Below are 23,134 nucleotides of genomic sequence, written 5' to 3'. Positions count from 1 at the left end.
CCGAGCGGCCCCGCGCGCCCCGCGCCGCATTCCCGGCGTGCACCGCGAGCCAGCCGCCTCGCGCCTCCCGGCGGCCGCGCGGAGCCGGCCCGGCCGTCCGTCCGTCCCCGCCAGGCTCCGAGCGGGAGCCGCGGCCGCCCCGCCTCCCCGCGATGCCCCCCAAGAAGCAGCAGCAGCCGGCGGGGGGCAGCAAGAAGGCGGACCAGAAGAAGAAGGAGAAGATCATCGAGGTGAGGCGGGCGGGCCGCGGCCTGCTGTTCCACGCGGCTCCGGGCGGCCTTCCCCCGCGCCGCGCTCGGCCTCGGGGCCGGGCCTGCGGGCCGCCTCCGCCGCTCACCGCGCCGGCAAGCGCTCGCGGGGCCGGAACGCGGGGCGCCGCTGCCGGATGGGAGCCCAGGGGTGCGAGTGTGTGCGGGTGCGGGAGTTAAGGTGCGGGTACGAGGGGAGGGCGCTGCGGGGAGCCGGCTGTTACCTCCGCTCACCGCGGCCGGGCTGCAGCCGCGCGGTCTCGAGGTCCCGTCCGAGGCGGGCCGTGCGGAGCTGTGTCGGCGCGGCGGCCTCTGAAAGCCGGGCTGCGCCGTGCGAGGTTTGGATTTGGGAGCTCCGCGTGAGGTATTGCTTTTCTGTTTCTGATCTTGGATCCAGTGATGTAGGAAAACTCTGCTTTCTCAAAAAAAAAAACCCACAAAACAGTACGATTAAAAGGCAAAACGTTTGCTTTGGTGATTGACAATAATGCGTGAAGCGATTCTGATGAACCAAGTGCGTCTTTATGGCGTGGGAGGTTTGCCACAGAAACCAACTGTGTGAATTACCTGGGTTCCCAAGCGGTGGACAAAACGCACTCAGAGCAGCACCGGGTGGCAGAGGCCAACCTGCACTTCTGTTGTTATGTGACACAGTGTAAACGGCAACAGGGTGAGCACGGAGCTGTTTCCTCCATGGTTCTTCTGGGGTAGATTTTTTTTGATGGTTATGGTTTCCAGAAGTGTGTTTGGACTGAGGTATTATTGCCAGACAAACATCTGGTATTTCCTTCTGACAGGAGGGAAAAAAACCCTGCCAGCACATCCCCGGCACAGACAGGTTTTATTATCTGTGTATTTCACTTAGGAAGATAGCTCATTTCAGATACATGTGTGAAAGGGAGCCATCTTCTTAATTAGCTTTCTGAAAAGATTTGGTATAGAAGCCTGTATCTAGCAATACAACTGTAGACGTAGAGGAAGAACTGGTTCAGGTAATGTAAACAAACTTCTTGCTGTGCACTTTAGGAAGTATGAACACCTGTCTGGATTTACAGAGAGTGCTTAGGGGCAGCATTGAAGGAAGTACTGCTGGAAAAGAAATATCTGTAATACTAGAAATCAGTACAGATATAGGGCAATATTAACCTGCTTAACATGAAGGTAAAACACTTAGATACGAATGCATGTGAGCTTCATGTATACAGGAGAGGAAGAGCACTACGTATGGCTGTTCAGCTTTCACACATGCATACATTTGCACTAATATTTGAACATGCAGATCTGGGAGGAAAATCAATAGCTGGTGGCAGCAGCATTTAGTAGGATTTTTGCAAAGCACACTTAAAAGTGATGGGAGGGGGATATACTGTCCACTCTGTTGCTTGGATTGTTTGTGTTGCTAGAGGAAACAGTTTTAGTCTAACGAAATGCCCAGGCAGAATGGCAGTTTTCTGGTTTTGTTTTTTCTTTCTTTTTTTTTTTTTTGTAGCAATTTGTTCTAATTCTTGGTCAGTTACAAATAATTTGTCTTTCAATTTTTAGGACAAAACATTTGGCCTAAAGAACAAAAAAGGTGCAAAGCAACAGAAATTTATCAAGGCTGTGACTCACCAGGTTAAATTTGGTCAGCAAAATCCACGTCAGGTAAGCATTCAGTTGAATTATTTTTCCACTGTGTAGTGAAATCCTCCTTTACTGTAGGAATTGATTGTCATGTAATACTGAAGTAGAAAAAATACTGAAATGTTACTCAGCTGCCTATTGTGAGAAGCACAGATTTAGCTTTTTTTGTCTATTGAAAAGTAGTAAACAACTAATGAGGATACCTGTTTACACAGTATTCTAACATTGTCATAATTGCATTGAAAGTATCCCTAAAAGTAATTGTAACAAACTGGCTGTCACCAAAAGTGCAGCTGTGTGTTCCTTCTCTCTTTTTTCTTTGATTCCCATTCAGTCTAATAAATAGCGAATCATAAATTGTGACATAAATCTTAAATTGGGGATTGAGGATAACTTAAAAAAAAAAGTGCTCTTACGCTTATTGTTCTACCCATGGAAGTATGTATGGTAATTGGAAGTGCAAATAAGTCTAACAGTTGTGTGGCTATTTCATAAAATGGTCAGACAAACTGAAATCTGGAGCTACTGTCACTACTACTTTGATCTACTTTTGCAAGATGAATTAGAAATTGATGTGGCTGAGACAAAGTTTCATTGGTTAGAAAGCAGGATTTGAGAGAAATGTTATTCTAATGGAAGTGAGCCAGGTCTTGTTTCTACAGTGCTCGAGAGGTTAGCAGCCAGGTATTCATAACATTCTTGGTCTCTGAATAATCCTGTAGAATAATTATGTTTGCAGCAGTTAACCTCATAATGTTGTGACTTGTGCTAGATTCCTTACATAATACGAGGATGAGCTAATAAATGTCAAGTATGACTTCAAAAGTAAAGTTGATGTGCGTGTCCTTAGATTACTAACTTCTTGTAGTAATGAGGTCTGTTTGGTGTCACTCACAAACACTGATGTGACTCAGGCTTTTCTTCTGAAATTTGTGTGAAGTCCATGAATCTGAAGCATTGACAGGAATACTACTGCGTGATAAAAAATATTTTTTTCAAATGCTCTTAACTCATTCCAGATGTGGTGGCACCTATCTTACCTTGTAAAAACAGTTTTCATTTAAGATTGTCCTGGAGAACTTAAGAATACCTTAAAGCAAGTACTGCTGTGTCCTGAGGAAAAATGGAAATGCTATTAAGACTTAAAAAAAAAAAAAAAACAAAAGCAAACAAAACTGCCTTTGTCTTTATGTTCTTGGAATCTTTAGGTGAAACAAAAGCGTAAACTACATCTGTTGTTGTTAAAAATCAGGTCACTTTTTTTTGTAGTCGCCATGTTAGGGTCTGCATACTTTGTAAAACTGAATTTGGGAATTTCTGTGTAAAAGTGGAGTGTTCTATTATCAATTCCAGTGTAAAACAGCTTGGCATTGCGTTACCAAATCAATCATAAGAACCGAGCTCCTTTATAATGTTCCATTGAATATTGCCAATAATGTACCTGAAATATTTGTTAAGAGTCCCGCTAGCTTCTCTTAAGGATAAAAATCAAGTCATCTAAGCATGTTGTGTTTTTCTCATGACCTTTTTCATTTAGCTTTACCCTTCTCTACCATTCTCGTACTAGATATAGGTCTTTCCTGGCTTCTCCAAAAGAGGTTAAGGCAGGAGTGCTATTTCTATCCTTTATACCAACTTTTCCATTCCTAGATGAGCTTGTCCCTTAGTCCTCCCTCCTTCTTTGTGCCTATAAAAACTAAGAAAAAAATATTCTTGTTATATAACCTGCTAGTAGGTATTGGAACATTGCTGTGTTGAGTTGATACCAATTCAAGCAAGCTATGTTCTGAAAACATTTCCCTGCTTCTACACACAGATAACTCTGGAGCGCTGTTGGTATGCCTGACAAGAAAGCAAAGCAGGGTGTAGGTGACTAAACAGAAGCTTCTGGCACAGATCTTGAAGTACCTCATTTGAATAGTTGCCCTGCTAAAGCATCACAAAAGAGCAACTAACATTTCCTCAGTCTCCAACTTCCACTTGATTTCCTAGCCTGTAAAGGTGGTACAGGAGTAACAGTATCTCACATCTCTGACAAATTCTATTTCAAATCTCTTCTGTCTGATATGTCAGTACCACTAGATGGCATTTGCCATTCATGCAAAGGCAGAGATTTGGAGAAACTTAGAAATCATAGGCTCCCAGCTCATGCCCCTCTCCCCCTATTGATTCAGAATGATTTGATGTTTTAACATAAGGTTCTTATGAAGTGAGTAATGCCATTATAATTTTCTATTACTAATATCAAATTTGGCATCATTGTAGGCTGCTCAAACAGAAAGTGAAAAGAAATTAAAAAAAGAAGATAAGAAAAAAGAACTGCAAGAATTAAATGAACTCTTCAAGCCTGTGGTAGCTGCACAGAAGATTAGCAAAGGTACGAGTAGCTGAAACTTCTGTTACGTTCTACTACTCATACATTTGTCTCAGGTAAAACATTTAAAAATACTTTGCTACACTGAGGTGCTTCTGGGTGGGTGGCCTGTTTTTTTTTTGTTTGTTTGTTTTTTGTTTTGTGTTTTTTTTTCCAATAATGATACTTATTTAAAATGGCCTGTATCCCCATGGAAGCATGAACATGCAGATGTTACAGGTAATAAACTAATCATTGTTTTCACGGAAAGCTTTTATGCACATCAGAAGAGTAAAACTTTGTCAATTACTTCTGCCCTTTCTCATAGTTAACAGTAGGACATGGTTTCAAAAATGTGGTCTGAGCTGAGATCAGTTATGGAGCAAGCTAGTATTATAATGAATTGTAAATTCCAAATAAATTGTCAGGTGCTTGATAATGCTAGGAAACTGTCTACAGTTGTCTGCCATAGGGAAGAAAAAAATACCACTGTTTCAGGAATAGACTGTATGTTAGTTACTCTGTGCTGTATTGTGCTTCTGGCACAAGAGTTGTTTACCAAAGAAGTGTGGAGGTTTGTTTGGTTTTTTTTTGAAGTGAACTTGATGTTTTATCATTGTGTCATCTAGCAACAATAAAGGCTAGGTTTTTCATTTTTATCTGTAGTGGTAGCTGTTGAATTAAAGGTATTTCAAAACACCAACATTATCCTAATTAAAACTTTGGCTTTCTGCTGAGACTGCCAGCAAGTTCAACTATGTTACCTGATGTTCTTGTAGGGGTTCAGTTGCTGATAAACTAGTTCTTTATTTAAGGTCTTAATCAGCTGTCTTAAACATAATCTAGTCCCTGGTGACTTGAATGAAGCTTGAAATGAGCAAGTGAGAAACTGAAGCTTAAGATCATATGTTAGTACTTGAGAACATAATGAAATCATCTGTTTTGTCTAGTAGATAAATTTAAGCCCCTCTTCATTTCTTCTTTTGCCTCCTGATGATCAAACAATTTGTTGCTGTGATGTTTACTTGAAAACCATAGTTAGTGATTGGGTACTTCCCATTTTAACAGCATTGGCTTATTTTTAAGGCTAGAAATAACCATCTTAGTATTACTGAATGAGTACAGGTTAGGTTAATATAATTTCTTCTAGCATTACTGATTATATTAAAGAAAGGATGACATTCAAAAGATGCTTTACCACATATTAGAACCAAAAATGGCTTATTATACAGGGAAGAACTTGTGTAAAGTGATTTGTTATGTGTTACATGAGCACATTCTTCTCAGGCACACTGCTATCCATATTTCCAATAGTCACATCATCATTGATAGTCAACACAATATCCTGCTATACAAACTAAATATGATGCTTTCAGAACATGATGTATCTACTTGAAGTGAAGAAAGGGCTGTTGGGATTAACTTTTCATTGAATAACTTTTATTTTTAAAAACACCTTTTCATTCCGTGCAGATCCTAAATATGGTAAGATCTTAGACAATGTTCTCTAAGCTTTTAAGATGCAACTTCTGCTCTATTCTGGTATTTTGCTTACAGATGTTATTTAAATAGAAAAATTTTCTTCACTCAGGTGCTGATCCCAAATCTGTAGTTTGTGCTTTCTTCAAGCAAGGGCAGTGCACTAAAGGAGACAAGTGCAAGTTTTCTCATGATTTGTCCTTGGAAAGGAAGTGTGAAAAACGAAGTGTCTACATTGATGCAAGAGATGAAGACCTCGAGAAAGGTACACTGCTTCTAGAAAACATGTAATAAATGATATTCTGATTCTGCAGTTGCACTTTTAAGGTTAAGCAAGTTGTGTTTATATGATTCCAAAGAATCTGGTCAGCAGTGATAGCAACCCATCGTGCTATGTTGAAAATGTAAAGGAAGTTTGATTGCTGCTCTTAAAAGCTGGCTCACAAGTATTTGGTAGACCTTATTTTGAAAAACTATCACTAAATGATCTTGGATGGGGGTTTCTGAGTTCTGCTGTGTCAAGTAGCAGGTCATACAGTATTTGTTCTTCCTCATCATTTCTAGGTTCTTCAGAGTTCCAGGTGGTGTATAAGTGGAGTCATATTTCTTAGTCTTTACCAGAAAGTACATTTTACACATGTACAGATACAAGCTTCTAAAATTTTTGAGGAGGATGTCTTGTGAGCAATATCGTAAAGGATAAACACTGAGGTTTACCAAAGGCAAGTGTAGTGTCTTGCACCTGTGAAGGAATAACTGCAAGTATCAGTACAGGCTGGGCTATGACCTGCTGGAGGATCTGAGGGTCCTGGTGGATGGCAGGTTGACCGTGAACCAGCAGGGTGCCTTGTTGGCCAAGAAGGCCAATGGGATCCTGGGGTTCATTAAAAGGCAGTGGCCGGCAGGTCAAGGAAGGTTATCCTCCCCGTCTACTCTGCCATGGTCAAGCCATACCTGGAGTACTTTATCCAGTTCTGAGCTACCTGGTAGAAGAAAACCAGGGATCTACTGGAAAGAGTTCAGCGGAGGACCATGAAGATGATAAAGGGCCTGGAACACCTCTCTGATGAGGGAAGGCTGAGCAACCTGGATCTGTTCAGCCTTGAGAAAAGAAGACCAAGAGGGGATCTTCTTAATGGTTAAAACTATCTTAAGTGTAGGAATCAAAGAGATGTGGCCTACCTCTTTTCAGCGGTCTGTGGGGACAGGACAAGGGGAAATGGCTGTAAACTTAAGCATAGGAAGTTCTGCACCAATATATAAGAGAACTTATTCATGGTGAAGGTGACAGAACACTGGAACAGGCTGCCCAGGGAGGTTGTGGAGTCTCCTTCTCTTAAGACATTCAAGACCTGCCTGGATGCCTATCTGTGCAGCCTGCTGTAGGGGACTGCTTTGCAGAGGGATTGGGCTCAGTGATCTCTAGAGGTTTCTTCCAACCCCTACGGTTCTGTGATCTACTACAGAAGCCTGAATTTGTTTTTTTATTCTGTAGGTTAACTAAAACATAAGAATTGCATATTAATGCTGTTAATTATGGGAAAAAACAGTATTCTTTAGGATTTGGAATGTTTGTGCAAACTTCTGTTGTCTTCTAGACACAATGGATAACTGGGATGAAAAGAAGCTAGAAGAGGTGGTGAACAAGAAGCACGGTGAGGCGGAAAAGAAAAAACCCAAAACTCAAATAGTATGTCTTCTCTTCTCTTTTTTCATTGAACTGTAGTTTTTGTTATTTAGCAGCAGTGAGAGGCTGATTGAGTCATTTCTACTTCCTGATACCTGACTGTCAAGAAGTTAGTTTGTACTCTAAATGCTGTATCTTCATCTTTTGTGCTGTTTATTTTTTTTTGATTCTTCAGGACTACTTTACCTTGCTTACAGTCCCAAATAGCCTATTGATACTTGCCAGAATTAAACTTAGGTATGACTAAGTGTTACAAATTGCTTGTCAGAAGTTTCAGAATGATGTATTTATGTTAGGATCATGAGCTGGAACACGTAACTCCTGAAATTGATTGCATTTATTTTGATTAAAAGTACACTTGATTTTCATGACCAAAAATAAACCATTAGCATGCTTTTACAAGTTCTGCTGGGTTTACTGTAGTACAGTCCCCAATCTTCCAAGTCAGCCTATCTTTCTAAATTTGGATTATATTAAGGGTGAAAGCTGTTGAGTATTTGAGGTTTTAGATAATTAGTTGCTCTTCCTATATCTACCATTTTTTAATGGGAGCGCATGGCATGTTTCTTCACTTTTGAGCACAGCTGGCTTTGAACTACTGTACTTCTGGCATGTAGTAGCTGTGTAAATTGCTGGGGATGAAAAGAGAATACAGTACTAACAACTGTTGTTTTATGCAGGTCTGCAAATATTTTCTTGATGCTATTGAAAACAACAAATATGGATGGTTTTGGGTCTGTCCAGGCGGCGGAGACAATTGCATGTATCGCCATGCTCTTCCTCCAGGTTTCGTACTAAAAAAAGACAAAAAGAAGGAAGAAAAGCAAGATGAGATTTCCTTAGAAGATCTAATAGAAAAAGAGGTAAAGTTTCAATTAGGTACTTCTTGGTGGTTTTTGTTTTCATTATACTGAAAAGAGGAGAACAATTGTAAATAACATCTTGGTGAATTATTGAAAAGTATTGAATGGTTATATGTCTGTTTGGGCTAGAGTGAGGAATGCATAGTAATTCATGATTTTTCTCTTTTGTTTAGCTAGGTTTTTTTCCTCTCAATCAGCTGAGTGAGTTTCTGAAAGTATAGCTCAATAATTACTGTTAGGGTAATACTGATAATCCTGTTTTAGGTGGCTTCTTTTCTTACTGCTGTTTGTCCTTTTAACTCTTACAACTGTTTTTTCCTCAGCTCGAATTCACCATTGCCTTAGTTTTTGCATAATTCTGTTATTGGTTACTGTATGGTTCTGTTTAGAGGAATCAACATGAAGAGGGGCCCTCCCAAAGATGTTATATTGCAGCTCTGCTGACACCATTCCATGGCAGTGCCAGATGGAAAGTAACTTAAATAATACCACAGGCTTCTTCCTCCACTTTTCACGTTCACTTACGTGTTGATTTGTCTCAACTGGAAAACTGGTGTGGAGTCAAGCTTTAAGTTGATGAAGCATGTTTAACAGTGGTGAGAATGCAGAAGCAATTAGAAAGAAATGTTTTCAGTTAGTTTCTAGAAAAGAGTAATTATATATCCTTAATTTGTTATCCCTAGGGTTTGCCTTTGGAAACAATTTCTAGCATTAATCAGTCTTTCTGCTTGACAGCGTGCTGCCTTAGGACCAAACGTTACCAAAATCACTTTAGAGTGTTTTATTGCATGGAAGAGAAGAAAAAGACAAGAAAAAATTGATAAGGCAGAGCAAGATATGGAAAGGAGGAAAGCAGATTTTAAAGCCGGCAAGGCATTGGTGGTACGTTCTATACTTTCATTCTTAATGTAAAGAGTAAATAAACTGACTACTTTTTTAGAAAAAACTGGAATTGTTGCTGTTTTCTTCACTTAACAGTCCTATAAATTCTGTGAAGTCATAAATTAATTTCTTGTTTTGCTAACAGATCAGTGGACGTGAAGTATTTGAGTTCCGACCAGAGCTGGTTGATGCTGATGATGAAGAAGCAGATGACACTCGCTACACTCAAGGAACGGGAGAAGACGATGAGGTAAAAAAAAAAAAAAAGGCAAAAAAAGAAAGTGCTAACTAAAATAGTATTTCAAGTTACATGGAAAATTGAAAACATTGTTTTTTGAAAGGCTTGCTCCTAAGTTGAGAGCTCTTATGGTACAGTTACAATTTCAAGTTCTTAATTCAACGTTAATACGGAATGTTTTCTCAATTCTGATGCCAAAAAGAAGATGGAAAAGGTCTGTGGAAGTTCTGCAGAAATTAGAATCTCTGTAGAAGAGTGATTCATATGGAAGATCTTGGTGTATTTTTCAGGTGGAAGACCCTGTGTGTGTAAATGATGTAGACCTGAGTCTGTATGTCCCAAAGGCTGTAGATGAAACTGGCATTACAGTGGCTAGTCCCGAGCGATTCAGCACATATGCTTCAATAGAAAAAGATGGTAAGTTTATTCAATAGGAAAAGATGGTAAGTTTATTCAATAGGAAAAGATGGTAAGTTTATTCAATAGGAAAAGATGGTAAGTTTATTCAATAGGAAAAGATGGTAAGTTTATTCAATAGGAAAAGATGGTAAGTTTATTCAATAGGAAAAGATGGTAAGTTTATTCAATAGGAAAAGATGGTAAGTTTATTCAATAGGAAAAGATGGTAAGTTTATTCAATAGGAAAAGATGGTAAGTTTATTCAATAGGAAAAGATGGTAAGTTTATTCAATAGGAAAAGATGGTAAGTTTATTCAATAGGAAAAGATGGTAAGTTTATTCAATAGGAAAAGATGGTAAGTTTATTCAATAGGAAAAGATGGTAAGTTTATTCAATAGGAAAAGATGGTAAGTTTATTCAATAGGAAAAGATGGTAAGTTTATTCAATAGAAAAAGATGGTAAGTTTATTCAATAGAAAAAGATGGTAAGTTTATTCAATAGAAAAAGATGGTAAGTTTATTCAATAGAAAAAGATGGTAAGTTTATTCAATAGAAAAAGATGGTAAGTTTATTCAATAGAAAAAGATGGTAAGTTTATTCAATAGAAAAAGATGGTAAGTTTATTCAATAGAAAAAGATGGTAAGTTTATTCAATAGAAAAAGATGGTAATTAGGGAATTACCTGCTTCCAAAAAAGCAAGTAGGAATGAGTTCTTGATTTGCCAAAAAGCATTGTTTGTATTTTTAAAAGAAAAGAAGCAAAATGACTGTCATGATCATTGTACTTACTGGAGGCAGTACTTCTAGTAAATGCTGTGTGCACTTCTTATTTTTCTTGAATTCAACTTCTAAATAAAAAGTACTGTTTAAGAATTTTCCAGCTTGTGTAGATAACCTTTTAATTTCTACAAGCTAACACTTTATTTTGCTGCAATTGTCAAATGCAAACCCCAGTCTTTAAGGTTAACCCAAGTCTTTGAAGCGCAGATGTTGAATAGGAGCAAAACATTAAGCCTGATGCTGTTATAAAAATAGGAGTTGAGGGGTTAGATATTTGAGTTACTGTTTTCAGCCTGTTCTAATAACTAATGATCCAACCTTGATATTAATTGGGCATGTGCAATTTAGTCTATATAAGCTCACATATAAAAACGGAAACTATTAAGTGACTGGTTGAAAAACTTCAGAGCTTGTCCGGTAGGACTGTGAACTAGTAATTGAGAAACCTGTGACACTAAAATGTGTAAAAAATTGTATTTTCAGATCATAAACTAAGTGAAGCTTCTGGAGGTGAGATAAACAACAGTGAACAAAATGATTTAGAAGATCATCGTGATGGTGATGAGTTAGAAAATGGAGTCATTGATGCAGTTCCGGTTGATGAAAATCTTTTTACTGGCGAGGACTTGGATGAACTAGAAGAAGAACTAAACACTCTTGATTTAGAAGAATGAATTTAAAAGCTCGAATGGGAATTAAAGTCGATAAAGTTCAAACTGACTACACTTTTCCTCCTTTTTGAATAGAATTCTTAAACAGGATGTTTATGGTTACCCGGCTGATTCTGATGGGCACGTCATATACCAGGAATATTTTACTTCAGTCTCATCTCCAATCTTGCTATGATCACAGTAAAATACTCAGAATAGTTCATAATTACCTTACAGCCGAATTTGCAGAGAATGAGATAAATTTCACCTAAAAGTAGGAAGTGTAACTGCCTTGCCAGTATGCAGATGTAAGTGGGAAGTTGATGCCAGGTACAGTATGAAATAAAAATAAATGTTCTTGACCAGAACTGCATTTTTAATAGTGATTGTGTTTTAGAAACTGCCTGACTTGCTTTTAGGCAGTGCACTCTAGAGGAGCTGATGCAGATCACGCTTCTTCACATGTTGATTAGCTTTATTTGATCAGCTGGATACTGAGGATGCAGACAGTGAACTGATACATCGTACAGTACAATATGGTGCCCTCTGTTTAAAATGTTTCAAATTTTCCCACTGCCTTTTGCCAACAAAACTGTAAATAAAAACTCTCAACTTTAAAAGCCCCGTGTTGATTTTTCTCTGCTAAGTTAGGATATGACAGCAAATGGATAATAACATGATTTTCTGATACAGTGATGGACGCTTTCTCTCTAGTCCTCATGAAATGATTGACGTTGGCTTAAATTACATGAGGGATAATGGCAGTTGAATTTTTTTTCCTACTTTTCATGCAGTGAGTAAAACTCAACAGCTGACTTCCCCTCGTGTTCTCATCTCCCACCCATCCATTAACAGATTTAATCCAAGCTATACAATACCGGTTTTGGATTGAGTCTCATGCTTTCCCTGCTGTGTTTGTATGTTAGCTGGGACTTGGAGCTCTGTGGAGCAGGGATGTTACAGCCTAAAAAATGCCTATAATATCTTGAGTACTCTCAAAGTTGTGCAGTAATAACATTTGGCTGAAGGCAGAGCAGTGGATGTTGTTGTGTACCCTGCAGGGGGCAGTTGTCAGGTTTCAGTGAAGTCAAGGTGCCCTTTCAAAATTTATTGAAACCTTACCATAATGATGTCTGTACAGGTGCTTTCTCAAGGGGGCTATAGGTTATGCCTCACTGCCATACTACTAAGTATCTGTAACAGTACTGCTGTACTAAGGGATACCGTTTATATGGCTGTTTTTCTAAAGTTTTCAAGTTACTACTTCAAGTTTGTTAAGCTTCATGGCGTTGTTAGCGAGCTTACTTGAACCACTGTTGAGTGGTAATATGAGCTTTAATGGTTATTTTTGACACTGCTGAGTCAACTCTTGTATCTTTAATGCTATTTCTAAAATAGCTGACTTAAACCTTTTTTTGCCCTTTTTGGGATCTTTGTGGAATTTTTTTTCTCTTACAGAAACAAGAAAACAATGTTTGGGAAAAAGAGGTCTACTGAAATGGATTCCTAAATGTAAGTGTTTAAGGACAAGCTGCAATATCAGATAATAAATGTTTATTTCTGCAGTTTTCTCTTGTGGCCATAAACAAAGAGTGTTGACAGGTTATTGTATTATACTGGCCAGAAATAGGCTATCTGGATATCAGGACACTTAAGAATGCAATTCAAATTTGAATGTATGATGCATAATTTTTCAAAGTTGTATATTTTAAATGGGAATAAAGTAATTATTAAGGATTGAAATGGCTATATTTTGTCCTGGAGGCTGATACGCAGCGTGTAATACTGATTTCTGTAATCTTGTCTGTTTCATTGATGTAAAAATGTTAGATCTTCACAATTGCAACCATGTTCTTAAATTATTTGTACTCTACAGGTTAGCTCATTTCAGTTGAAGAAACGTCAAGATGAGTGAGCAGAATGTGCCCTTCCTGGGTTGAGTATAAAGGGCTCAGTTGCAGTGCATACTCCTGCTATGCATGTTAAAACTAAATAGTAGGTTATAGTCATGTTGCATAGCATTTACATAAATTGAATAACCATAACTTAATAGAAAAAAAACAGTTTTCATGGGCATTAAGTTTTGGCATAACTCCCTGTAGTCAAGAAGCGATAGTTTGCTGCCCCTCTTATTCGGCTTAACTTATTCTTGCCTTTCTACAAGACTCTACTTGCTCTTGTTTTGGCCTCTTGGCTGTGCTCTGTACAGATCTCTAACCACAAAACAGGATGGCTGCTTCTAAAGAAGTGTTCATGTAGCACTCAGGCATACTTCTGAGGATTATTAGCAATATGCTGCTGCTTGTTCCTTTTGCTTAAAGATAAGCTTTAATATAACTAGTTGAAAAATTCTTTCATGAGTTTAAGCCTAAATGAGCAGCTAATAGAATTTCAGTCATTAAATGCTCAATTAGAAAGGGGCGCAAAGGCCTTACTTAAGGTAAATTGTGGAAGAGAACAGCTGATTAAAATGAAGTCCACCTGAATGTTACCTCCCCACGAGCTGTTCCTACAGATGCAGTTGTCTTGTAATTCATCCGATGTAGAGTCAATAGCCTATGCTATAGATCCATTTAGAGAAAAATGAGAAATCCTAAGGTAGCAGCGCCTTCACTTCGTGTTTTTAGGGGTCAAAAAATGCAGTCGTCTTACTATTGTGGGAAGTCTCTATCCAGAGGATTCAAGTCAGGCTATGCAGAGGCATAGGCCAGGGAGGAAACATTTCTGAGGAGCTTCATTCATTCTGTGCAGTGCACACGGCCTGCTCTGCTGTTTGCCTCATCTCTGCCCCCAAACTAAAGTGGCAAAAAGCCTGTGTGAGAACTGTGGTGTAGCTATAGGGCTTTTGTATCTCCTGGGGAAATAATGCTGCTGTAGCACTCTGCCTTCATTCTGCTCTTGTTTCTATGCGAGGAACGTCAAGGTGGCCAAAACCCATAGAAAAAAACAGCAAAAACAAAATACTGCATGGAGCCCATACTTTTTCATGGTAGTTTCAAACAGCAGTTTGCTGTTAGGGAAGTGGAATATTTGTTGACTTTAAAGCTTGAAAGACAAAAATCCATTTCAGTCACAAAGTTATACCTTAAACTAACTGAAAATTCTCACAGGACTCCTGAGGGCTGTATAATTGGGAGAAAAAAAAAAAAAAAGCTTACCTCCTCTATGTTACTCAGAGAGGCTTCCTACTTAGAATATGCATGGTTGGTAAATGACTGGGAAAAAAAATGGAGAAAAATGTGAAGGTTGACCTTAACTATTACATCACATCACTTCCACTGCAAACAATTAGTAGATCATTTCTTACTGGATGACATTTCTCAGCTGTTTTATCAAGCAAAGATTTGATTAACGTTTGATGGAACAGTGGCATTTTCCTTGATGATGCAGTATTCTCATATCAGATTGTGTTCATTTCACAAATAGATTGCATAGTAAGAACTTGCTCATATAAAACACACTCATTTCTGAATACTTTCACAATTCTTTAGTCAGATGTGTGAAAAAACTTGTCTTGGACATTCTGATGGCTGATTGCTATTTATTTTGCCAAGTGAATGCCCCTTTAAAATAAGTAAGTTACCCAAATAAATTAAGTTCTGCAAGTGTTAATTTTTTTGCAGGCTTAATTATCTTGCAAGTAAATAATGTGACAGCTTCATAAACTGCTAATATTCATGTGCTTCTTTGGGATAACTTAATGGAACTTAAGATTTTTTTATTTTAGTCAGACATTCCTACAAGGTTAGATCTTTCTTTCCCTCACTTTTTATTACAGCTATAAGATGAGCCATCTCATTCTCTCAGATGCAATTATATCTTGTGTGTGTGTGTGTGTCTGTGTGTGTGTATGAGTCTCTCAATGGCTTTTTTTCAATCACGTGCCCTGTTTCTTCCTTTTTTCCCCTTTGAATCCCTTTACATTTCTAGCATCTTTTGGCAAGCAGCCAAAGCTTTGCAGGCAGCTCTGTCACATTGTTTGGAATGTGTCTCCTAACTTGTAGCATCCGATCTCCAGGGAAAACGCTTAGCATAAGCAATATCTTACGTCTTCCTTCGCTTTGACTTGGTGCCAAGAAGAGGAAGTGATACTGAAAATAAGTATTTCAGTTTGAAGGACACCATTTCTTACTGCATTTCCATGCTAGAAAAACTTGTGTATAAAATTAGGAACTTCATCTCGCCAGTGGTGCGTGAGCCTTTGCTATGAAAGGGCCTTAATCAGCAGAATCTTTAGTGGAGCAAATGGTTTTTGTCCATGGTAACGTGCTGAATGTGCTTTATGTAGTTGTGATCCCATTAAGTGCTTTTTACAGTGATAACTGCAAATCACCTTTCTCTTCCTCCCCCCCCCTCCCAGTAGTATTAGAGGCTTAGAAGTGACCTCGGCTTATTTTCTGTCACTTCCAATTTCTGCCTTTCAATAGAAGTTCTGTCTTTTCACAGAGAGTGGCTGTTGCTGGTGTTAGCAACAAGGCCAAGATGTTTTATTCATTTATGATGTTATAGTCCTAATATGTGAACACAACAGGCTCCTTCATAACACGTTATTGAAATGAATGGCAAAAAGTAATCAGTTCTTTTGATCATACGTACCAGATTTCATTTGTGTTAAAGAGACTTCAGATGTCTGTGGCTGAGAATTTTCAAGCAGTGCAATGTGTTTGGACATAGGTTTGAGAAAGGTTGGTATGAAACTAAAGAAACATTTCCAAACTGAATCAAACTGAACTTGAAAAGTGTTAAGGTGAACTCCTAAAATAAAGCAAGATGTAATGGAAGATAAAGCATACAACTTCTAAAACATTCCTAGATTTCTATGTAAAACACATGGGAAGCCACAGAAAGGGCAAATGACTGTAAAAAGTTGTCAAGACACAATAGTATTCTTTGTACAATGAGGCATTAGGGAAATATATTCTAATCGTACGTCCTTGGACTTGCGTTAAAATGAAACTGTATTTTCAGTGTATGATATGCTTATAGAGCTTGTTTTGTAGTTGTAGAAAGTTGTCTAAACCCTTATAATTCTCTGACCTGAACTTTGCTGTTCCAGAGTGTTTGGTGCTGTTTGTGCTTCACTTCCATTCCCGCTTTGTTCCTTGCTTTACATCCCACCACTGAGGCTGTCGCTTCTGTACTCTGAACACTGCACACAAGATTGAATGTAAAATACTTCTGTAGTGTATCTACACAATAATCCGAATTCCCTGTAAGCACTTAAACAAAGATTTCTCTTAACTTTGGAAACATTTAACATTAGCAGTAGTTTAGCTGGGTAGGGAAGAGTAGACTTTAAAAATTAAAACAAAAAAAAAAAAAAACCAAGATGAACTAACCTTTTCTTAATCATGTCATGGCTGCAACTGAATGCCTCCTTAAAATCTCAGACACGAATCGGGTTATAGTCAAATTTCTCTGCAAGAAACCTTTGATCTTCTCTCTTCACCCCTTTCTTCTGTTGTCTTCTCTCCCTTCCAAGTATAAACGTGCTGTGGCAGAGGGTTTTCTGCCTGACCTCTGCTCTGTGCTGATGGGCTGAGTGGCTGCCATGTGTTCCAGCTGCCTGCCTTCTGCCTTTGCTGCTCAGTGGTTGTGCTGTGGAGCTCCGTGCTGCCCAGTAGCATGCTCTCGTGGTGGGGCTCTGAGATTTTGTTTATGGAATCAAGAGAAGAGTTAAGTTGGTCAGAAAGGACATAACAAAGGCATTATCTCTCCAACCGTATGTCAGATGAGTTGAAATTGAGGGGGAATGAGCTGTAAGGGGTGAAGAGGGGTTTATTTAACTGCAGACACCTCACCTTTGTGAACTTCCTCCTTGAATAAAGAGCTAGTGGGTGTCAGAACTACATGCTGTTTAGTCACATCAGCCCTATATCAGTCTCCAGTCTTTTTCCTGTCATCACAGAAAGTCTGTGTTCTGTGAAGAGCGATTCTGTGTTATGTGACCCACAGAGTGTCCTCCACACAGGAAACATAAAGCTACAGTTTGACAGAATATGTGCTATAAATAGATGGGTGCACATTCTTGGTATGTATGGGAGGCAGGAGGAAGTAGAACAAGAACCCATAGATGGTAAAAAAAAAAAAAAAAAAAGGGAGAAGTTTTAAAATATGCTCTTTATTAAGGCAAAGAATTGTCTGCATATTCTATCACTAGTAACTTGTTGACATTAACTGGCAAATATCTTTTGGTAGAAATGGGGAATAGAAGTTACATTCCAGGAATTCTTCAGCCAGCAGCACCCAACTCAGAGCCTACTGGAACCAACACCTGGCCATTGCAGGCTAGGCAAAGGCCAAAACTGTCTTAAAAGATAACCATAAAAATATAAAGGAGTGAAAAAAAAAAAAAGAAAGAAAACCAAAACAAGCTGTTCCAGTTACAATATAGAATCAGGTATTTAAAGATTAATTGATATTCCTTAGTTTTATTCTTCTGCTTAAATACATATTTATCTCCAATTAATTAGAGTTGCTGGGTACAAACTTTTGTAGACATTGACATCCTTTGGTTTAAGATAGGACTGTATTCCTTCAGTATAGGGGACCAAAATACAGTACCTTTGAAAGAGAGGTGAGTTTGGGTTCTTTGTTTTGAGTGAAGGGCAAGTTTGGCCTTGTGCTTCTCTGTGGGTAGGGAAGGAGGAGGTTGAACTCTGGGACCTTCTGGAAGTTGTTTAAGTGCTTCCTGAGGTCAAAAAACTTCTGGATCTTATCTGTAAATGGCAGTTCCAGAGATGTGACCCCCATCCTTTGTGCCTGTAGATCAGGGCTATAGGAAACACTCCATTTCTCCTTGCTCCAGGCGGAATTCTATTTCAAATGTGTTTCTGCCAGGTAGAGTTGCTTTCCAGTAACAGCTGAGTGTGGGTTGAACTTTCTCTGTACACATCAACACATTTTCAATACAAGTTTTCCCAGTTTCGTAGCCCTGCGCTGTTGGCTGGAGATTGGTGTGGTGGCTTCCCAGGCTTTCCCTATCTCCAAAAGGAATGGGGTAATATTTACATATATTATTCTATTTCTTCCTTTTGCTCCTTTTCTCCAGAATATAAATGCTGTTTAAAAAGAGATCCAAGTCTTTGGGGGTTTTTACTGAGCAACATCAGGTTAAGTTGGTTTGTTGGATCTACAGATCTGTAAACTAAAAGCTGAGAAAGATGGGATTTGTAACTGATTTCGTCAGATAGAAGAGAGATGAATCCCTTTGTAGATTGCGTGGAGCTGCCTCTGAATTGGGTGATCTGAAATCCCAACATACAAAAACTCCTGTTGAGTAACCAGCATTCTGCAACACTCAGCAGGGATGGAGGAGACGCTGACTAACACTGAGGTAATGCAGCTATCACAACTGAGCAAACCAGAAAACAGCCTGGATGCGACTCATTTCCTTTCCAACTGGAAGATCTCAAACTTTGCACTAAGAGTGGTTCACCAGTTAGAAACTGCTTTTATAGACACTCTCATATACCTAAAGGAAACTTTGCCTGAGAGGTTCTGGTAACCAATGAGTGGGGTTTTTCTGGACTGGTGAACTCTGGTGGAACCACAACAACCTTACAACACAGCTGCGGTGGTTTTGCCGCACCCCTCACCCAGTGGTGCCTTTGTGGTTTGCAGTGTTCATGGAATTTCAAGAAAAAAAGTTGGTTGATGAATGTTAGACAAAAATAATACTGAAGTAATAAGACCATTTTTAGTCAAGCTTGTCTTGCTTTCTACTGCTGTATTAGAGACTGCATTAATTCTTAAAGGTCTGCTCAGAGCGGTTAAACTGCTCTGTGAATCTAAATGCCTGGATGGCAAAAGAGAAGAGCATGTAGTGAAGCTCTCATGTGGTTGAAGGAAGCTTCTGCCAGCCAACTACAGTATCAACAAACAAGTCAGTGGCAATCCATTCTGTGCTCCAGATGTTAGTAGTGCTGCTGTAAAACACTGGATCTGCTAAGAAGCTGAAGCTTCTCTCTTAGTATAAGATGTTTTGCAGGGTCTTTTAAGTAGAACCACTGTGGAATGCACATTTGTAACTCAGTGCCAGCTATACCCTCCATTTTTGGCAATAGAAACTGCTTTCTTGAATTTCTAGTGAAATATGCTTTGATTGGAAGTGCACCCCAGGCCCATGTTTCTGCTCCCTCTGCTGAGATGGAGGCAGGAGAGCTGTGGGCTGCCCGGAACAATCGATGGGTTCTGCACAAAGCAGCAGCCCAGGCTGTGCCCCTGTCCCAGCGTGTGACTCATCATGGTGGGAGCTGAGTCAGGGGAAGAGGGGCGGCATTCCCTGCCCCAGTGATAGAGGGCAGATAGGCTTGTGAAGAAATTGTCCTCTTGAGGAAAGGAAACCGTCTGATGAAGATAGCCTTGGGGATGAGCAACCTCTGATGTGTGCCATGGCTAAATTACTCTCCTGGCTTTTCACTTATCCATCTACTGACAGCATGCAGCAGTGCTGCACAGCCACTTAGGAAGTTAAAATTGACCATTCAGTAAGCAGCCCTCACATCTTAAAAATGAGCTGTCCCTTGCTGTTTGCGTCATGTAAAGTTATATGATCAAACAGAGAAAATAAATCCTCCCTGTGCAAAACCTACAGACATATTGAGTATTTTGTTATTTTTTGCTTTTAGTATTTGCTAGGATTTGGAAACTTATCAACCCACCTGAAGTTTTGCTTTGATCAGGTCCACAGTGTAACAGCTATGAGAGACAAGTCACTACATCATAAATGTTATTCTTGTCCATGATTTTACCTACAGAGAGGTGACAAGACAAGGAAAATCAGCAACAAGTGTCGAGCCTGGGCATAGGAACTCTCCCGTTTTTGGCAGAATTATAGTTTTTCAGTTGGCTTCCTTAAGTAATGATTATTATCACTTAGCAGTAAGAACAACTGGCAGCAACACTGAATGACCAGGTCCTTCTTTCTGGCAGTGCCGTGGGTTTACCTGCACAGAGCCCATACTGTCCTCGTGCTGCAGTGTGTCAGACTGCAGGTAGGCAGGCTGTGAGACTTGATAACTGATTACTGATTACTTAATTTAGCTTGCATATTTTCATAAAATCTGACCATAACAATATAGAATGGAATTGAAGTTTTTTACTTAAAGCAACTTTCTGTAATAGGTGAGAAACTGAAATTATTACCCCAATGTTCAGTTGTTCCCCCTGAAATCCTTCACATGTTTTTTCTTTCCCATGTGTGCCGCAACACTGGGCTATCAGTGAACATAGGCAAGGTAGGCATCACCAAAAACAGTGCAGTGCTGTAAATTTGCCCTCCAAGATAAACAGGAAGCTGATGCTAATTCTGAAATGTGATTCATTGTGTAATTGATGACAAAGCACACTTCCTTTTTTTCTCTTTTTTTTTTTTTTCGGGGGGGGGAGGGAAAAGGGGAAGGTCCTTGGGTCCTTTGAGAGCAGTAAGTCATAGAAAGATAAGCAAAAAATAACACGCTAAGTGGTCCTGGGTCAACGTTTCAATATCATGCTTCGACTGCACTGAATGAAGCTGATTACATCAAAACTCAGGAATGCTCGCTGGCTATGAAATGGCGTTTCTATTGTCCAGCGGGTTAACGGGCAGCTCCGTCGCACGGCTTCTGGCCGTATGAGGCTGCCTACAGGTGTTCTGACCGCTTTATTATTTTCCCCGTCTTTCGACGAGAATTGCTGCCAGCTGGGCTCGCTCCGAACGCCGGCCCCATACTCCGCGCAGTTCCTGCTGCGGAACTACAAAGCAAAGCAGAACGCTTTCCGCTCGAATCGAGTCTAACATCTCATCGGCGGTTTCCGAGCCGTCGGCGAGCGGTCCCAGCCCTTCGGAGCGGTCCCTCCCGGAGCAGGGCGGGCAGCGGCAGCCCCGCCGTCCCGCAGCCCGGCTCTGCCACGCACCGCCGCCCCACGGCCCGGGCACCGCCGCTCCGCCACCCGGGCCGCTCCTCGCGGCTCCCGCGCGGCTTTCGGCGCTTCCTCCTCCGGCGGTCCCTCGCTTCGGCCCGAGCGCGGAGGACCCCACCCGCGTGCGGGGCCGCCCTCCCGCGGCACGGCGGCCGGAGCAGGCCGCGGAGGGGCCGGGCGGCGGCGGGAGCGGGGCCCGCCCCCGGCACCACATGATGCCGCTCCTCCTTCCTGCCGTCCCGCCGAGAAAAGGGAACTGGGCGCGGGGCAGAGGAAGCGGCCCGCTCCTGCTCTCGCTCCCACGCCGGCGCCGCCCTCCGCCCCTTCCCTCCGCGCGGGGCCGGGCCGGGAGCGCCGCGGGCCATGGCCGGGCTGCGGGCGCTGCTGCTGCTGGGCTGCGCGCTGACCGCCGCCCGCGCCTTCAACCTGGACGCCGAGCGGCCGGCCGTGTACTCGGGCGCCGAGGGCAGCTACTTCGGCTTCGCCGTGGACTTCTTCGCTCCCGACCCCTCCTCGTAAGTGCGCGGCCCCGCGCTCCCTCTGCCCCGCGGTCCCGGTGCGGGTCTGCAGCGCATCTTCGCGCGGCTCCGCTGCCCGGCAGCCGTCCTGTCTGCGCGCGCGGGCGTCGCGACGTCTCCGCTATCTTAATCCCGCCGAGCGCGTTATTAAAAGCAAGCGTGTTCTATTTGCGTTCCTCCCTTTATTTTAAGGCGGCATCTGCGGCTCTCCGAGCGGCCGGCAGCGGCGCGGGGCGGGCTCGTTCCTTCCTTCTCCCGTTGGAATCACCCTCTTGCCTTTTCGCGTTTCTTTGATGGTAACTGCTGAGCCCCGGCTGGGTGAGCGTAGTTCGGGGCTTTGTTTGTTGGCAACTTGAAACGCGAACGGTTCTTAGGTAGCGTGAGAGACTCCCTCCGTATCTTCAAGAGAAAGCTCTCCCCGTGACTTTAGGTGTGGCTGGAAGTTAGTTTGTATCTGCTCTGCTTCCCCTGCTGCCCCCGAGATCAAACCCCTAGTGAAACAAAGTCGCTCCGCAGCTTTTACAGCAGCCGGCCCTGGCGCAGTCAGGCCGGTTCCCTGGGAAGCAGGCCGGAACGCTCCGTGCGCGGGGTCCGCGATGCCTCCAGCCGCAGGCAGTGGCGCCGCGGGTCTCTGAGCTGCGGGAGGGGATGCTGGCCGCGGTGAGCCTGGGTGGGCGTTGGGTGGGAGCTGAGCCCCGCACGGCTGGAGGGAGTGAGTCGGGTTACGCGCTGCTCTGAACCTGTGCTTAGTGCCTCTTCGATACGGGACAGAGGTAAAAAGCGGCTGAGTTCAAGTAATTGAAGTCCAACTAAGGTGTTTGGGTCGACTGGTTGTATGGCAGAGTAAATAGCTCTCAGAAGCTCAAGCTGCTGTTTTTTAGCTGCTGGACACCAGTGTAAAGCATGCTGAGGAGTCCTGTTTGAAAAACCTACTCCGTGAGTTGGTGGCAGTCTGTTATCTGGGTGCTATTTGGCTCCTGGCTCAGGATGTAACTGTGGTTCCAAGTGGCTGAAGGTGTGACTTACAAAGTAAAAGAGGCCTTGCATACACAGAAGCACTAATCTTGATAGTCTGTCGTTCCCATGTATGAGTGTATTTCAAAACCCAATCATCTTTATCAGCATATGGTAGAGCACTGGAAAGAGATGATTCCTCTAAGCACACCTATGGAAGCCTGACTGCAGAGGCTGGGAGCACATTGCCAGTGTTGTCTGCAGCATTATGTTGGGGTGGCTGGTGCCCTATGTAGGGGATGGGTGCCAGAGCACAGCTGATGCATGCTTGTGGAAATAGAAATCTCCCTCACTTGCTCTCTTTCCCAAAGCATGCTGAGTACAGGCTTCTTTGTAGACAGTCACTGGTCTTATAATTTGCCAGAAATGTTACAAATTACTCAAGTCTACTAGTTTGGTTTCTGATTACAGAAATGCGTTTATTTATTTTTTTTTCCTTGGGAAAAGAAGTGACTGAACCTTTGCGGAGTTCCACAGCAAGTCTTAAATTGGTGA

At 41.4% G+C, this 23,134-nt stretch overlaps 3 protein-coding genes across 10 annotated transcripts in view; 2 read left to right on the top strand and 1 right to left on the bottom strand.

The window, feature by feature from the left end:
• Positions 1-22: 22 nt before the first annotated feature.
• ZC3H15 (zinc finger CCCH-type containing 15) lies at positions 23-11,274 on the top strand. Its single transcript, XM_090144363.1, has 10 exons — positions 23-230; positions 1,791-1,892; positions 4,137-4,248; positions 5,816-5,968; positions 7,302-7,393; positions 8,071-8,253; positions 8,989-9,135; positions 9,281-9,385; positions 9,664-9,790; positions 11,038-11,274. The coding sequence occupies exons 1-10, from the start codon at positions 153-155 to the stop codon at positions 11,226-11,228; spliced, it is 1,290 nt and encodes a 429-aa protein (XP_090000489.1). The 5' UTR covers positions 23-152; the 3' UTR covers positions 11,229-11,274.
• A 1,760-nt stretch (positions 11,275-13,034) lies between these two features.
• The window catches only part of LOC149917301 (uncharacterized), a 59,452-nt gene continuing 49,352 nt past the window's right edge, over positions 13,035-23,134 (bottom strand). For 3 of the 7 annotated variants that reach the window (XR_016468396.1, XR_016468397.1, XR_016468399.1), the window contains exons 3-5: positions 16,544-16,848; positions 16,242-16,353; positions 13,035-14,419 (exon numbers count right to left, since the gene is read on the bottom strand). Coding sequence is in view for 3 of the 7 variants with exons in the window: in XM_090144405.1 (XP_090000531.1) it covers positions 20,987-21,472 (486 nt within the window). In the remaining 4 variants the exon portion in view is untranslated. Of the gene's footprint in view, positions 14,420-15,552; positions 16,354-16,543; positions 16,849-19,867; positions 21,473-23,134 lie in introns of those variants that run through there. The other 4 variants (XM_090144405.1, XM_090144406.1, XM_090144404.1 and 1 more) reach the window with 4 other exon arrangements.
• Positions 21,471-23,134, top strand: part of ITGAV (integrin subunit alpha V) — a 44,076-nt gene continuing 42,412 nt past the window's right edge. For both annotated transcript variants that reach the window (XM_031604394.2, XM_031604393.2), the window contains exon 1: positions 21,471-21,622. In XM_031604394.2, coding sequence (XP_031460254.1) covers positions 21,471-21,622 — 152 coding nt within the window. The remainder of the gene's footprint in view (positions 21,623-23,134) is intronic.

The sequence above is a fragment of the Phasianus colchicus genome, chromosome 7, assembly GCF_987193195.1.
Source record: "Phasianus colchicus chromosome 7, bPhaCol1.hap1.1, whole genome shotgun sequence".
Taxonomy (NCBI): domain Eukaryota; kingdom Metazoa; phylum Chordata; class Aves; order Galliformes; family Phasianidae; genus Phasianus; species Phasianus colchicus.
Note: the sequence above shows the minus strand (reverse complement) of the source record. Positions and strands in the feature narration are given on the sequence as shown.

What these genes read in the sequence shown, in the direction of transcription:
- ZC3H15 (XM_090144363.1), top strand. Translation starts at nt 153, where the DNA reads ATGCCCCCCAAGAAGCAGCAGCAGCCGGCGGGGGGCAGCAAGAAGGCG. An exon ending in AGAAGGAGAAGATCATCGAG is followed by an intron (nt 231 to 1,790) that starts GTGAGGCGGGCG and finishes TTCAATTTTTAG; the next exon opens with GACAAAACATTTGGCCTAAA. An exon ending in AAAAACCCAAAACTCAAATA is followed by an intron (nt 7,394 to 8,070) that starts GTATGTCTTCTC and finishes TGTTTTATGCAG; the next exon opens with GTCTGCAAATATTTTCTTGA.